At 40.1% G+C, this 18007-nt stretch overlaps 1 protein-coding gene across 1 annotated transcript in view; it reads right to left on the bottom strand.

Moving 5' to 3' along the window:
- CLTRN (collectrin, amino acid transport regulator) overlaps positions 1–11959 on the bottom strand; it is a 23001-nt gene extending 11042 nt beyond the window's left edge. Inside the window, exons 1-3 of the mRNA XM_015624135.3 lie at positions 11811–11959; positions 11369–11427; positions 5534–5619 (exon numbers count right to left, since the gene is read on the bottom strand). Coding sequence (XP_015479621.1) covers positions 5534–5619; positions 11369–11427; positions 11811–11877 — 212 coding nt within the window. The 5' untranslated portion in view covers positions 11878–11959. The remainder of the gene's footprint in view (positions 1–5533; positions 5620–11368; positions 11428–11810) is intronic.
- Positions 11960–18007: the final 6048 nt, after the last annotated feature.

The following is an 18007-nucleotide window of genomic DNA, read 5'->3' as shown; positions in this document are numbered from 1 at the left end:
TGGGAATAGTGGGATTGGTGGGACTGCTGGGGCATCCACAGCTTCTCAGGGCAGCCTGTGCCAGTGAGTCACCACCAGTAAAGAATTTCTTAAAAATATCTAATCCAAATCTACTTTTCAGTTTGAAGACAACCCCATTAGTCCTGTCACATGCCCTTGTCAAAAGGCTCTTTCCATCTTTCTTGTAGGCTCCTTTCAGGTACTGGAAGGTGCTATAACGTCAAACTAGAGCTCTGTTCTCCAGGCTAAGCAAACCAAATTGTCTCATCTTTTCCTGGAAGGAGAGGTGCTCCAGTCCTCTAATCACAGAATCATAGAATATTCTGAGTTGGAATGGACCCACAAGGATAATTAAGTCCAGCTCTTATGGGAGTGGTCCATGCAGGGATCAAAGCCACAACCTTGGCATTTTTAGCACCATGCTCCAAACAGCTGAGCTGATTTCATTTTGGCTTTGACAGGTTCATGTCCTTCCTGTGCTGGGGACCCTAGAGGTGGGTGCAGCACTCCAGGTGGGGTCTCACCAGAGCAGAGCAGAGGGGCAGAATCCCCTCTCTTGCTCTGCTGGCCACACTACTTTGGATGCAACTCAGGATGCAGCTGGCTTTCAGGGCTATAAGCACTCATTCCAGAGAGATATGCAATAAAATGGAAAGCAAGGATTTTGCAGAGCCAAAATGATCACTTTTACCTCTCTAGAACAGTATCAATTTTACAGAGAATTTTTATGGATAAAAGAGGAGATTCATCCTCTGGAATTTGGAAAGATGTTCACATCAGTTTGCTGGCAACAGTCAGAAGATGAAAGCAGGTTTATTCTTTGCAAAACAAAAAGCAAGCACAAAATTTGCAGGAGAGGGGAAAAAAATGCTTACTTTTGGCTGGTAGCTGACAAACTCTTGCTGACTTCACAGAATATCTAAAATTGTAACTGCAGAGGAAGTTTTCTATCTGGGTGTTTGTAACAGTAGGACCCAAAACTTCACGTTGCCAAAGTTCCTAAAGCTGCAGTTTCTGTGGTGCAATCAAAAACCAGGCCAGGTGAAAATCTGAGTTGGTGTTGCCCTACAGATGTTCTTGAAATGGGGTAAGAAAGATTGATCCCCAAAGAGAAAGATAAAGGCAGACAAGGACTGCCAGAACACCCTGACTTTCACACCCTCATTCAAAGACTCTTCAAGCTAGGGTCTTTCCTAAAATGCCAAGGTTTTTAGCATGAGAAAAGGCAGTCAGTCATCACAGGGGTAGCATCTCTGTAGAACAATCAGCACTGAAACAAGATGCAGCAAGGATTGCAGTAGGATATGTAAATTTGGCTAATTTTCCCTGTTGTTTCTAAAATCTTTCTCCAATTCTAAAATCCTTCTCAATTACAAGCATCCAAACTCTGGTTTCACTGCCACCATTTTTTCATCAGTGGAATACAAATGCCATAAATCCTTCCAGACCCCAAAGAGAATAATCTCACTCATGAGAAATTCAAAGGGGATAAGTAAACACCAAAACAGATTGTCTCAACAAGCACCAATGTGGCAATTTCAGCCCTTTTTTTTAATCCTATGCCATTTGCTTGAAGGTTTGATTCACAACACAAAGAACCATTGCAACTATGCTGTCACACTGTATAGAGCTGAGAAACCTGGTTTCTCCCGGCACTAATGAAGTGTATTTGTAAATATATATGTGGACATTTTTTCCTTTCCTTAGCAGTTGATAGACTTTTGACATGCTATTATAGGAGACTGTTATCATCAAATTGACAAGATCCTGGTTCGACCTTATGGCACCATGGCCAAAGTCCAAAATTGGATTTCCTTTAATATACCGGTGAGTAGAGCGCAGGAAACCCTGGCAATTCCTTGGCCTGAAACACCATCGTTGCTCCTTATGGAGATTTAAATGATTGTTTAGGGGTAAGAACAAGCTGTCAGAGTCAAAGGGAGCCGAGTGCCCACAATGACTGTTAGCTCATGAAAGAATCAGTCCCCAAGTCCCAGGTGCCTATCTCTAGCTCTCCCAAAAGCACCATGCCTCTTCCAGCACAGGGCTCTGCAGTTGCTCCTGCAAAGGAACATTATTTTCTTTCCAGCAGGCATGGGATCATCTTGGTTTAACAGCTTTACTCCATCCTCTGATTTTGCTGTTCTACCTGGTCACAATATTTTTTGTATCAAAAAAGACTCTTAGGAAGATGGATAACACTGATGATTTATTTATTTTTGGTCACTTTGTAAGGAAAATCTATAAATGGGGGGAAGATGTACCAAAAGTATATTCTGTTATTTGAATGAAAACAAATGTGTTGACATTCTTTCTGCTCTAAAGATTAACTAGTCTCAGGCCCAAAAGAGATGCATATTATTTCAAATGAGTCACAGATTAGAGAAACCAGGGTTACTAACACAGGCTACAACAATAATTTTTTAACTGGGGGATCAAAGGTTGGCTTACGTAGTTCACGACCATATGTATTGAGAATCAATTGAAAGGCCATATATAAAGCAGGAAATAATGGGGTATTAATTCTCCACTGAAAAAGAAGTATTTATTTGTATCTCAATTATTTGGTTACTGAGTAATTTGATTGATTGCACCTTTCTTCTGTTTTGTGCAAACTTGAAAATTTGACAAGCCTTTTAAACATTACACACTGCTCCATGATTTATTAAATTTCAGTTTGGAAATTAACTTTAGAGAACTCAAGATGTAACATGCAATCCTCCCCATTCTGTGCTGGGTCACTCAGTGGTTATACAAGGGCAACAACAGAATCAACTGCTGTTTGCAGCAGCACATTGAAATGCTTGTCATCACAGGCCAGCTTTTATCCAGCTTCAGAAACCTAACAAGAGGTGACTGAGTATCAAAAATGATGGGGCAGATGCAACAATGGTTATCCTGATCCACCAGACAAATAATTTTGGTAATTTGATGGTTATTTGGTACACTTGTTGAAGTTAATGGCATTTGTGTCTCACGTGGAAGTTAGTTGTGGCTGTGAGTTACTTCAAGGCTGCAGGGGTGTTAGAAATTAATGGGCTTTTAAAGGGGAGGTTTGTCATATCCTGGCCATGGCCACATGCATAATTTATACCCTGGCAGAACCAGTATTTAGCTATGTAAAATAATAGTGAATTTTTTCACAGGTTTTATTTTGACAAAAAAAAGTTCAGTTAAACAGATGCAAAATTTCCATAGGTTTAGATGCTACCAGAATGCTGTCACAGGCAACTTGTTTGTTTTATATGACAGAATAATTGGTCATTGGTCTTTTACATCTCCTGAAAAAAATCTGTTGACATTTTCATACAAAAGCTCATGTAGTGAAATTCAATTTATTTGCCAGCAGTGCAATGTAATTTATTTGCTACAAGCTCCTGCTTGTGCCTCCCCCTTCACCACAGTGAAGTGTCTTCACCAGCTCTGCCAGGGTGCTGTTCCTGTGTACAGCATGCTGCTGTTCCCTCTGGGGTGCTGGCTGCTCCTACACCTCCATGCCTGCTGCAGAGGGGATGGAGCAGGACTGCACTCCTTCCTTCCAGCTGCCAGCCACAAGGGTGGGGAAAGGAGTGTGTCATTTCCAGGACATCCAACGGGATGGAGGCTTTTGCAACCTTCCAGCTCCCATGTAACAGGTAGATTCTTTGAGGTGCGTTGTGAGGTTCATCTAGCTTCTCCATCACTAAACTTACTCTGAAGTCCCTTGGGATTTGAGAGAGGTCTATGCACAGGAAACTCCTCAGACAGTTGCCTAGGAAGTTGTGCCAGATCTCAGAGCTGCACAGCTCCCCTTCAGGTGACATGCTGTCAATAATGACCCCAAAGGTGTCTCTAACTCCTACATGAACTATGAGTTATACCTGCAACATATATCCTATGAGGGGTGTACCCAAGTTACATGGGGGTTTGGGTTACCATGAGAAAGTCTGATACCGTCTTAAAAAGAGGTAAAGATGCCCAAGGCTGCCTGATTCCAAATATTATAGTGACTTTTCTGACCAACTTAGTAGCAGGGAATTATTGATGTGTGCAATACCATCTCCAGACTGGAGTAACACTGGCATGATCATATTTGTCCATAGGGAAAACTTTCTAGACAGGGAACTGAATTCATGAATATAACTTCTATGATTGCCCAGAGTGAGTACAGATAACTGCCATTATAACTTCTACTCCTTCCATACTGGCTTGATTTTTTACCATTTCTTCAGCAATCTTACTTTAATCTGCACAAAACCACAGTGCTTGAAGAGGAAAAAGATCACTTGCTTCTGACAGATTTTTTGCTGTGTGAAAATAGCATGACTTTGAAGGAAGAGAATAATTTAAGAAAGGACCTAGGACTAAAATAAATATACAAAAGTGAATCTTTATGGATCAGATGCTGAATGAAAACTCTGCTGCCTTGAAAACCTGAGAAAAAGTCCCACATAATAATCTGTAATTATCTTGTATCTTGAACTCATTTTTTAAAGTGCCATTTTAATTGGGTTGAGTGGCACATTTGGCTGTTTTTGTTAAGCTTGATGTAACAGCTCTTTTGCTCAAAGGAGACCACTTCTGAAGAATAAAAATGAAACAGCAGAAATCAAACACTCCTGTCACATGGAGAAGGAAATCCCCTTTTACTTAAGAGAAATGCAGCACCCACAATAATAATCATGTGACTAAATTTAACTAATATCTTTTCAAATGGGGAATATGGCTTCACCTGATGCAATGACAGCTGGAAGCAGTTTTATTTTTAAGTAAACTGAAAACCTTATTCTTGTTAGCCTACCAGAAGTATCAATCTTTCATTTCAGATTGAAAAACAATGAAAAAAATAATAGGCCTATGGAAATGCACTTACAAGGTTTTTCATTTCAGAAAGATAAGAACATTGTGAAAATACAGCTTGCTAAGTGCTCTGTCTAATCTGGTATCTAATTTCATAGAGTAGCAACGATCAGAAGCCTGAAAAGAATATTCAATACCTCAGGGTAGATTTAATCCCAAAACCAATTAAAGGCTGATTTCTATCTGCATTGCAACATCTGAAACTTCTTGATGATGGGTAACTCAACTGCTGTAATACCAGGGCTAGCAACGCCCAGCAGAGCACAGCACTGCTTAGCTATCCACCTGCCAAGGCTCCAAGTCAGCTCATCTTCAGCACACTGCTGAAGCTGAGCTCTAAGGAAGCATGCACCAGAGCTGCTTACTCAAAGATCTGTGCTACCTTTCCTGATCACCCCATGTGTCCCTTCACCTCCTCTCAGTACGGTCTTTCTGCTGAAAGTGAACCGGCACCATCCCACTGAGATCCACTGCTGTGTCACTTCACATCCACAGGGATACAGGTTCAAAGACTGAACATTGCTTAAGATGGAGAAATGTGATGTTGAATACGTATCTGGGTGTCAGAAGTATAGTGGAACAGCCTGCTTTTAGAATCTCTGTGTAATGATTTCTACAGCTCAGTACTGCAGAGGACAGGTCACTACATGCAACATTGTTAATATGTATAAAGCAAATCCAAGCAGATGCTTACTGAGTTGTACTCTTGCTGGAATATCTTCTCATTGCAAAAGCCACCATTGCTTTGAAGAGGTACTCTTCATTAGCATCCCAGGCATACTGTAAAGGAAGATGGAAAATAATTAGTTTCAGCACCAATGCTGGTAGTACAGAGAGGGTAAAGAGTCACTGAACTTGAAATGCTGTATTGATCAAGAAAATTAATAAATTCTCTGGTGGTGCTAAGAAAATAAATGCTCATTATTTAGTATGGACAAAGGACTTTGTCTAATAGGAAAAAAAAAGTGCAATATGAACTGTAATATAAGTAATATAAACTGCAAAGGATATTCCAAAAACTGAATTAATTCAATATTTCTGCAAGCTGACCAAACTGGAGATGTAATGTTTATTATACAAAAGACTAGGCATATTACTAGAATTCTCCCCACACAGCTGTACTCATGGCCTTGCCTCTTTTGCTGGAGAAACTCAGTTAAAGCAGATGGTTTAAATCCACCCACAAAGAACATTTGGCTCTGGCCAAAAATAATAATAAAAAACTGCCTAATGTTGGTGGTGGTCTCTGGGAGTTGGACATTAGGACACCAGGAAATAATTGCAATCGCAGCCTTATTGCCCCACACTGTCCTGACTGCAAGAAGACTCAACTGTATAACAAATTATTATACTTCATGTGAAATAAAAGAAAGAAAATAGCATCCTTACTACTTCAATAAAAAGAAGAATGTAGGCTTCAAAACCTGTTGTCTGTTCTCTGTTGTCTTGATGAAAAATCATGCTTTCATAATTTAAGTTTTCTGAGACAGCTTCACTGGGTTCCCCTGGGCTTTCATTCACATATGCAATTCTAATGATCTGTAAGAACTGCATCTATTACATTTTTATAACCGGAGCCATGACTGAGGCATACTGATTGAATTTCTTCCCTTCTCAGCAGATTACAAAGATTATTAGTTTGTTGGAATTATATTAAGGGAGGTTAGAAACAGCTTTCTTCAGTCAGTCAGAACACAAATCTAATCTTAAACTTTCAGCATTAAAAAAAATCTGCTCTGTAATCATCCAAATCAGAAACCCAGTGGTGTGGACACTTACCTCTGTTGTCAACTTGGACCTACTTTTTCATGGTCCTTTGTAACACATTCAAAAAACAGTAATGTACATCAAAAAGCAGTAAATAGTATTGAAAATTCCAATTCTTAATTATGGTTTTTAAATTCTGATTTTGGGTGCATGGAGATGAAACCTCTCCTCAAACAAAGAGATGATCCAACTTTCAGGTATCTGCAGCCCTCATGCTAGACTGGCATCCTGGGAAACTGAACAAGGAAGGATGCAGTTAGTTATTTCAAGGGCAGAAATTGATCTTGTTTATCATCCCTAGATGAATGCTGAGTGAAATGGGCTCTCTGAGATGAGATAGGACAGGGAGAACAAAGCTGAGGTAGCAGACAACTTGAGCAGCATTAAAGCACAGCTGCACTGCTGAGAACCTGGGTTCTGACTCACCACTCCTGCCTTGTGAAGGAACGGGCTTGTGAGCATACTGTGATAATGCTTGCCAACTTGGGAACTTAAACTGAAAAAAAATCCAAAAAAACCAGAGAGAAACTCTTTGGAAAAAATTTATAAAAGCCTGTGTTTTGATCCCACTGCACTGATGAAAAATGACAGTAATGAGAGCAACTAGTACTGAAAGAAAAAGAGATTGTGTAGTAAAGGAATTAATGCAGATCGGAGCCACAGAACTATTTATCATCTTTTTAAAGATATCTGTATTTAAACCATGAAGCACAATTTGCAGTACTAAAAAGGAAGATTTGTTTTGTCTGTGTGTGGCACTATTGACTGAATCGCTACATGGCATCTGCAGTCTTTGAGAACAGGTCCAAAAGGACAGAAAAAACATAATTTGCTAGCCAGTGGATTAAACCAGCTATACAGATAATTTAATCAGTTGTCTTGAAAATGTATCATGATGAAGCACACTCCATTTCATGCTTGCATGGACACAAATACAATGCAGCACTGCCAAGTACATGTAACCAAGTACATAAACTATGTTTATGTTTAGTGCAATGCACATATACATGCACCATTTGTCACAGCTCTCATAAATAATGCACTAGCCTAGCACTCCTTTAAGTCAGAGTAACAAAAAGTGTATCTCAAAATCAGGGAAGATAATTTGTAGTGAGGAGTTCCAGGCCCAGCTGAAAGAGTAGGCACTTGAAAAGAGAGAGAATAAACAGAAAACTGCAAGAAAGAGGGGGAGGAGCTTGGCAGAGAAAGCTCAGAAGAAATCAGGAGTCTGCTTGGGTCAGGAGAAGATATTGCAGACAACTTTCTGGGCAGATGGGCAAGAAGCCCCAAGAGAATGGAGACTAACCAGGAAGTAGAGTTGATGGAGATGGCTGTGGGCTCTAGGTGAACAAGAACCTCTGTACATGCCTGCATATGGGAATATACAGGGGGAGGCAACATACTGAGGGGGAGAAGTAAGGCAAGAACAATTTTAAGCTAACAAACAGTATGAACTGAGGACAGGTGGGCATGAATTTCCAAAACATGGTTTCTAATTAGAAGCTTTCTCTAATCAGAGGTGCAAAGAAACATTGAATGATTTGGATTGGAAGGGACTGTAAAGATCATCTAGTTCCAACTGCCCTGCCATGGGCAGGGACACCTTCCCCTAAACCCCCCTACTATCAGCTTTATCAGCTTTATCTTTAATCTCCAAATGCAAAGGCCTGGAGCACAGCAGATGACTGAGGATGTCCCTATGCAGTGCAGCTATTGATGCACACCATCTGCTGCTCTCGAGGAAACATGAAATCTCATTTGCAACCACATTTAAATATCATTTGCAACCACACTGTAAATATAACTGTTATCAATGAAACACCACATGATGGTATCAAAACTGTTAAATTTACCATTTTCATTGTGCTACAAAGGAATCAATATAAAGATGTTGGCTCAGTTGCACTTGCCATCCTTTATACATTGAGGAGCAGAATTGGACATACTGTGAAAGGCAGTCTTAAATGCCTCTTACTGAATGAAGATGATGATGAGATAATGCATGAAAGATGATGAGTGTAGGTTGCTGATGGGGTGAAATGCTGTAATAGTGCTGTAAAAGACAAAATTTAAGATATGAGAATATAATATTACAAGATTGCTCTGAGCAACCTGACCTGACTTCAGTGTTGACCCAGCTTTGAGCAGGAGAGGACTAGGGACCATCCAAGATCTTTTCCCTCCTGAATGGTTCTGTCCTTAACTCTACAGCCATTCAGACTGAAGTGTGGCTACAGACACACAAACACACTTCTGGATCCCGTCTGGTGGCAAAACACAAGGTGTATGTTAGAATTCCTTTTCTTCATCCTCCACCCTGGAAGCAGCCTGAGTACATGAGCCAGAAGGGAAGTGCACTGTCTACTTCAGCTGGCTGCACCCCCTGCAGTGCCAGCTCCTTGACTCTTATGATTAAAATGAGTGGTGACACCAAGTTACACAGACTTGTCAGTGCTTATCACTTCTTCTCACTCTCCAGTTGCCTCTGTTTGAACTCTCTACCCCTCTTCTGGCTCCATTAACAGAAAGCAACTAGTGACTAGTAGCTATTCCAGAAGCCACTCATAAAGTCAAAACCATCCTCATAGGGACTCATAAACCATCTTCTATTTAGGCCTACAGGCACCATGTTTCTTCCCACAGATTAGCAAACAACATCTCTGTCAAGTACACCCATTATTTGCAAATAAAATGGTAATGGCTGAATACCTACTCCATCACAGCTGTTCTTTCCAGTTCCATTGTGATAAGAACTAAATAAATACACTAAAGGAAACTCCCTGCCTCAAGAGTACAGCTTACCTGGTGAACAAATTAAAAAATGGTGTCCTGTTTTCATCAGCCTCACAGAGGGGATGGCATGTACTACACTATGTAAAAATCTGCACCAACCTATTCCCTATGCCCCTGAATGTAAACTGGAGTAATCCTGAAACTCCTGGAGAAAAATTCCCAAAGTATCAGGGCTTTCTGTTATCATGGAGCTTGAAGTGACCTGGAAATGAACTAAGGTGACTGTGTCCTGCTGTGACACAATGACAGTATTACACTTTTCTTTGTTAAAATATATTAATTACACAAAGAAGTAAAGTGCCCCAAATTCCTTTAACGAAAATGAATTTCAGTTCGACAGTAGTTTCAGTTTTCAATTTCAGTCACTCACAGAGAAGACTGCAATGTATATGGAAAGGAACCACTACTAACCTGTGTACTTAATAAATTGTTTAAAATTTGCAGATGATTTTCTATGGTATCATACCACTTTCAGCAAGCTGTTGTTCTAAAATGCTGCTCTTGATTGTCCCATTCTTTGAGCTTTCACACACTTTGTTATAAGACATAAACAACTACAAAAAAGCAATAGACTCCTCAGTTACTGCTTTGTTTCTAGCAATACAAAGTGCCTTCAAGGGTAATGATTTTTCTCATACCGTTTTTGAATGAAAAATAAAAAAGCTATAAATGATCAAACAATGTCTCCCTATTTTATTACAGCTGGAAAAAGGCACAAAAAAAGGGCATTACCAGGAACTGCAATTTTTTTTCTCTGCTACTGTGTTGAACTAAGATTAAGTCAAAATATTAGCAGTTATCATCAAGAGGAGATTTAATAATTAACATATTTTCAGCCATAGTATTACAGTATTTTTAATAACCAAAAAAACCCAAAAAACTAGGCTCTCACTACTGTTTAATTAAAGTCTCTCACCTAAGAGAATTGACTTCACTACGAATTTCTTAACTTTAGCGGGTATCTTGAGTATTTCTTTGTACTTTGTTTGGCGTATGAAATTACCAGTGAAATTTAGGTCCCTGCTACTGTTAAATTGTCTGATCTTTCAGGATAACTTTAGAACAGTTTCTACAGTTATAGGGAATTTCTCATATTATCAGTCTTTCGACACATGTAACCTGCTGCTTTTTGTTTCCCAGAGTTCATAATATAATCAGACACCAGACTTACAGTGGACATGACCATCCAGGATGTTTCATACCTAGTTTTCTGCTGAGCCCTGTTAATATGCCGTGGATTTGCTCTGAGTATTCAAAACTACTAACAAAGTACTGGTCTCTGACAAATTAAATATTGCCTTGGATCAGGAAGGACTACTCAGTCATCTAATGTCCCAGTCTCTTATGTATCTCTCACTGCTCACACCAGTATTTCTACATTAAGCCCAAAGATCTGAATTAAGCCAAAGCATTTCAGTCCTCATGAGACAAGCCTGTGCACCACAGGCAGAGAAGAAAGGCCACTATCTGAAGCCCTCCATTAGCAGGGAATTGATGAGACATGCTTGAATGATCTCTACAGTTAATGCTTGTCTGAGAGCCTGATATAAAGTCTCATTTCATAAAGACCTAAAAATCTTTTCCTGCTTCTCTTCCTAGACATGCTTGACTTTACAATTAACACTCTTGAGCAGAAGTGCTTTTCCCAAAATACAGACTTACATTTATGCAGCACTTCTCATGCATGAAGTGTAACATCCTTACTGCTTTTCCAGGGGAAAAAAAAAATTTTGACAGAAAATTATCTTTATGAAAAAACGAGCTTTATATTTCTCCTAAAGGATGCCATTTGAAGGAGTGGGCTAGTCAAATGTCAAGAAATGATTCCTGGATCATGACTTGAGAAAACTGTTAAAATTACCACTGCAGAACAAATTGCTTGTGCTGCCTTCAGAAATTTTATAGTATATATTACTTCTATTTTGGCAGATACTGAGTTAGGAAGGCTATGTGAAGATATTTTACTTACTGCATTATCTCCCAAAGCTGTTTTGATACTAATCCGTACTTTGAAAGCATTCTGCGCTTCTGAAACAAAGAGAAAAAAAGCAACATATATTGATATTTTGATCACTCAAAATAGGATTTTAAATAATTTACTTCCCTGATTTCACAAATTTCATTTTGTGAAATGTCTCTTAAGAAATCACCCACTTAGGAGAACAGAAGTTACTTGCATGAAGAAAAGCCCTACAGAGTCTCAATGAGGTTTACCATGACTTCTTTAAGTGAGACCAACTTCCGTACTTAATTTGCAAACTTAGAAAAGAACTCATGAAGAATGCTCAGTTCTTCAATCTTCAAACTGAAGACAATAAATTAAAATAAAAATCTTAGAAGCTGGCAGCTTTGTAGTCTAAACTGATAGCTACTTTACCTAAAGAAGGATGGGAATCAGCTCCAAATCTTACCTGGCTTGCAGAGCTCAGCATGAGCAATGGCAACTACTGACAGTGTAAACAGCAAAGCACGTAACATCCCGTCTGCATGGAAAGGTTGAGGCAAAAAGAAGTGAGTCTCCCCTGTAAAGCACTCTTAAACTTTGTGTGACCCAGGATTAAAGCATCAGGAGCACAAGTGAGCGACCAAGTAAAAGGTTTAATAATTAACCCCCGTTATTTTAGCTAAAAACAGGCACTAGAAACAACTGTCTTCTGTTAGTTATTTACTACCTTTCTCTGTAGTTAAAAAAAAAAAAAAAAAGATCTGCAATAAGTATTTAATTTTCCTTCTTCCTTTTTAGAAAAATACAACATTTTACAGAGTGTTCCAGGCCAATGTTTTTTTCTCACAGGCATAGTGTCAGACACATGAGGTGTCTGTGGGATGTCACACCAGAGCAGCTGGCAACTGTTACCCACAGCAGGCGAATCTGAAGCTTGGCTGTCACTAGATCCCAAAAGAAGCTGCCACCTGTCTTCCATGGGAAACTGTCTTGCCGCAGTGAGGGTCCTCGAGGACGGAGGAAGACTGGGGGCCCTTTTCACCTTGCCAGAAGAAATGTGTGATGAGTACAGAAATCCTGGACCCAAAAAAACAGGACTCAGGCATTGCCCCTCACTTGCCTTTGAACTCACAGCACTTGGGAAGGGCCAGCCTGATGGACAGTGCCGTGTCCCCCCATCCCCACCTCAACCCCACTCCTATGTCTTGGCTCAAGCCCAGCAGAGCAAATGCCTCGTTCTACACAAAAACACCCCACACCTGAGACAGTGCTTTGCATGAAAATAACTGTTATACATAGGGAGAAATACTTTCTTTCTGTCAGAGGCTTGTTAAGGTAGCAACTAGAATAAGCAGAGATGCAATAAAGGACTTAGTAGGAAGCATGTTGAAAAGGAACATATTCTTGTTTTGTAGCCATGACCACTGTGTATACATGTACAAACACATGTGGAAATATTTTAATGCATGCTGCACTATTAATCAAATGTTTACCAAGACAAATAAATAAATGTGAAGGAAAAACAATTCAGAAACTGGAATGTGTTGCAGGTATTTGAACAGTCTCTACAATCTAGGCAGCAAGACAGGATTAGTTTATTTCATTCTGTTGCTGTACTCCCCCTGTAGCTATTTTGATTAATGGTTAGTTCCTACCTTGAAGATCGCTTCAGAATTACTTTCAGTTGGTCCTTTAGCACCATGAAGTGTCTTCAGACTGCAGACCCAAAGAGCTTGATGCAAATGACAAACAATGAGAAAATCTGATTTAACTGTGGGGCTGAATTTATGAAAAACAATAACCAATAATTACTGCATTAGATACTCAGACTTTTGGGTAACAGAGAACTTGCTCATTCCCAGGCACCTCTTTACTCTCACTAGGCAACCCAGTCTGGGTACAAAACTATTGGATACATTATCTGCTTAGATGTTCAATCTGTGCCTATAAAAACAAAAAAGTGATGCATTCATTTCTAATGACAGCTTAAATGAACATGCTGTATATATGCACATCAAAAGGAGCACACGTGAAAAATGTACAGATGTATGAAGGACTATTAGCTTTCTGTAGCATTTATAACTTAAAAAAAAATCTTAAAAGAATGTGAATGCAGTCAGTTTCATGGTAAATTCATGTGTATTACTTCAATAGAAAACATGTGAACTTTTTTGTACCTTTCAGGTAAACACTGAAGAACTTTGGAAGAGAGAAAAGCCAAGCACTCTTTCCCTGATGGCAGAAGGCAAATGGAACTGAGTGTGATACACAGGATCACCACTTCTCCCTGCTGTAAAACACCACAAATCAGTTCCTCCCCTCAGAATTGCACAGGGTCTGTGTCAAAGTACAGCAAAGGCACACGACACCCAGCAGGAACAAACTCAGAGGACATGACTGGATTCCCTGATCAGAGCTGCTGAATTCCAGCCAGGATGGCTGATTTTCCCCAATCTGTCTTGCTGGCAAGAAGCAAGACAAATTATTTTTTCCTGCAGAGAGGGGAGGAGGCCAGGAGAAGCAGCAGTGTGATAAACACCCCAGCTCAGAGCTCACAGGGAGAGCATTGTGCAGTTGATATATACGTGCACAGCAACGTGGATGTGTGCCAAATGCATGCAGCTGAAGGCCTATGTGCATATCCAGTTGTACATACACAGGGTGCTGCACATAAGCAACCAATTGCTACACATCTATAAACATTTGCCCAAAGCCAGCACATTTTTTAAATAAGCCAGGTGGACATGCAAGACTACACCAGGTGTTAGTAGGAAGATAACTTTGCTTCACATTAGTGGTATTTTTAAATGCTGTCTTAAAAAGCACTGCAACTTATCAGTTTACAAATGGAGTATACTTGTATAATCTAAAAAGACAGACAGACATTCTGCCACTTCATATCTTTGTAATAAAACTACATGCATGGATAGCTTTCTGCCCAGCCTCTCTGCTCTCGTTTTGGCCACATTCACAGCACTGTTTATTAAACATGTCTGCATTTGTTTGCCACTGATTAATCAGTCAGGCATCAGTTTGCTTGAATAAATTACAATCTTCATGCACATATGCAAGGTATGTTTTTCCTGATTACTTTGTGAGGTGTTAGATTTCTAAGTAGTTCCTCTTTTATAGTATCTTTGTTTTTCCTAACTACTGTGGAGCTACAAGTCATAGCCATGAAGAATTTCATGCACAAGCAGCATTCCAGAGATACCACTGAACTAGTGAAAAGAAATATTTATCTTATTGTACCAAATGAATTTGTCTGCCTACTTGAAAATAAGAGTATCTCTGTAGTTTTTTTCAGTGCTTTTGATCTACAGAAGTTCATGTATGATCTGTATGTATGTATTTAAAAATAGATCAAAATTTGGACTACCAAACAAATCAGAAGAGGACTGAAATTTCAAGAAAGTGTATGCTTGGTAAAACAAACCAATCCCCTCCATCTTCTCCATGTGATTAGCAATGTACTTTTTCTGCTCCTTTCAATGTCTTTGAAATGGAAAATCCCAGGTAAGTAAAATATTGATAGCTATTGTGTAAGTTAATTAACAGCTATGGCTAAACTTAACCTCAGTTTTCAAATTTAACAAATTAACAGTTTTAAACTCTGAGGAAGTTAATCTTTAGTCTCAAATAGTTGTGTCCAACTCTTATGAGGAAAGAGTCAATGTGTGACTGTCAGCACTAGTCACTCATGGAAATGTACCTGGCGAACTGCAGACCCGAGCTGCAGTTGTGCACAGAGCTCTGCAGTTCCCTGTGTGCAGTGGAAACAACAAACACTGCATGTCTTTTCCTGTAGATGTGGGGGAACAGGATGTTGAATGAGGACTGCCACCACAGTCATCACTGTAGCAGTACAGAAGAGACATGGTTGTCACCAAGTTTTTATCAGTGCTCACAGAAGCAGACAGTGCATGAGAAATCATTTACCTCTCGAGACAGTCATGCAGGTGGGGGAAGGATGCACTCACCAGCATTCCCATATAGCACCTCAGAAAGGGCACTTTGCAGTGGACAGCACCAAGGACAGCCCACAGCAGGGCTGGCACTGAGAGAGAGCAAACAGACACCTCCAGCATGGGACAGGGCAGGAGGATGGTACTGCTGCCACCACTTCATCGTCACATTTATTATATAAACAACACGCCAAGAAGCATCAATAAAAACTGACCCATCCCAAACACACTTCCTGGATGTCTCCTACTTAGCACGTATTTTCTGGGTCCAGCAAACCCAAGCTAGTGATTTGACTGCCATTTCCTCATGTTCTCTTATTTCTGTTTGCATCATCTAGGGAAAAAAAAAAAAGTGATGTATAATTCCATGAGGAAATGTGCCCCTCTTCTCCTGCAGCATAGGCCAATACTATAGTGAAGACAACTTTTACATAATCTGTATGCTTATCAAATGTATTTTTCTTTTTTCCACAGAGGGCTTGGGCATACAACAGAGAGTGAACCCTTCTTATCTACTTATGTCAGTCTACAGCGGCAGAAAATAAAAGAAATGGAAACCAGAAGAGCCATAGGGAAAGGAAGTTCAAATGTGTGCCAAACAGAGTTACTGCACTCCAACACAGAGCTGCTCTACTGTGCATGCCCAGTCCGTGCATACACCTTGAAGAACACACAGAGATTTAGAGCACAACGTGGTACATGCATGGTAGTTGCTGCATGGTACTTAACTACAAGTTGTAAGATAAAAGTTTCTCTGTTCTGGGCTATTCCATACAGTACAATCTGTGCATCCAGTACTGACCTTCTCATTGACATTCTCATAATGGGGTTCACATGATATTGGACCATAAAGGAGTATTTTTCTTTAGAAAATATGGAAGAATGAATTCCACAACCTGAAGGCTGCCACATAAATAAAATATTCTTGTGAAGGCCTGTGGTCTATTATTCCAGTGTAAGGAATAACAGCTACTGACTGGAATACAGTATTGCTTTGGATATGTGAATGGCTCTTGCCTGGAATTGCCACATCTCTTTCTTTCTGATACTGTATCAATTAAATTGTATGGAAATCTGCACCTGGGCTTACAGATCAAGATTATATGTGTATAAATTAATAAAAAAACAAACGAAATTGAGAAAAATGCAACTTTCATTCTTGTTTCGAAGAGAATGACAGCTTTTTCCAGAATCATTACAGATAACTGTAATAGCTGTTTTGTGTTTTCTTACAATGAGACTCTACTTTTAATTGCTAAAATACATAAGCTTAAGATGGTGCCTTCCCAAGAACACTGGGAAAATGCCATGATGAAATGTAGCATACCAAATGAAGAAATTATAGAATTTCTCAGTTTAGACTCATAAATAGCTTAAAGGGAGGTTAATATTATGGCATTTCCTCTGTTGATGGGAAGATGAAAGTTATAATTTCCTAATGAAATAAGATTATGAAACACATTTTGTTGTTTTTTTTCCAAAACTTTCATGGGCGTCAATGGTTCATCATCAATGGTGTGTTAAATGCACAATACTGCCATCTTCTGTATCCATGAAACAGCAAATTATGTTATTTGACACGTATGTTCTGCACAAGGAACAGTGCAAGTACTACTGATGACAACTCCTTTGTTTTAAGAGCGTCTTGGATCTGGCACATGGTTCAATAACAACAGAGAGGTCATGGTCTGAACACTCATTGGTCAAGTGGCAAATGTAGCTGCTGACTATAACAGTCACATGCTTGCTTTGAATAACTTCACTGAGCTTCAGAGTAAGAAAGAGGATACTCATTATGCTGTTAATGAACAGCAGAGTCAATTAGTCAGATTTTGACAGAGCCTGCTGGTGTGTGCTTCACCGTCAGCAGCTCCGGCTGTTTCTGCAGCGTACTACCTCCAGGATACAGGAAATAAGCTCCTACACTGTGGTTTAGGAGAATAATTTAGACCTTAATCAACAATGTACATTATTAATAGCTATGCAAAATATGCCCAAATGAAAGCTACAAACACACTGCGTCTGAAGGCTGCAATCTATCACTCCTGTCACACAGGAATTGATTACTGGTAACTTGTGTATTTCCACCCATGAGGGTCTGTGTGGAATAGTTTCCTGCCATGAAACACGTTTATAATCAGGTCAGGTACTATGCCTCAGAGACGATGATGGGAATACATCAGCAGTGTGAGCTAAATTGATCAATGTACCACTCTGGTGTGCTGCTGCTGCTGCACTGGAGCTGACTTCCCCCAATCCTCAGAGGCTGTGGGGCAGAGCAGGCACACTCACAGCAAAGGGACACACTCGTTCACCTCATGGCAGGCACTGAACACCTCTCTCCCACACACAATTCCTAACACAACCCAGACATCTCACACACAGAGCACGGGCTGTGGGCACTCAGGTACTGCCATGTGCAGCTACACCCCAGGCAAGCTCAGACAGCACTGCACAGGCACCCAGCTACCCAACAGGGCTGAGGACATCACACACAGCCAGGAAAGGCTGAGGGAATTGGGCCTGTTCAGCCTCGAAAAGACAACTGAGAACACACCTCACCAACACGTATTAACATCAAGAGGGGGGTGTCAAAGTTTGAGTCCAGCAGTGGGCCATAGTCTCGGTGGTGGGACAAGAGAAACGGGCAGAAACTAATGCACATCAGCAAGAACTTCTCTACCGTGTGTGACCAAGC

The sequence above is a fragment of the Parus major genome, chromosome 1, assembly GCF_001522545.3.
Source record: "Parus major isolate Abel chromosome 1, Parus_major1.1, whole genome shotgun sequence".
NCBI classification, from domain to species: domain Eukaryota; kingdom Metazoa; phylum Chordata; class Aves; order Passeriformes; family Paridae; genus Parus; species Parus major.
This window is presented reverse-complemented; position numbering and strand designations above follow the sequence as displayed.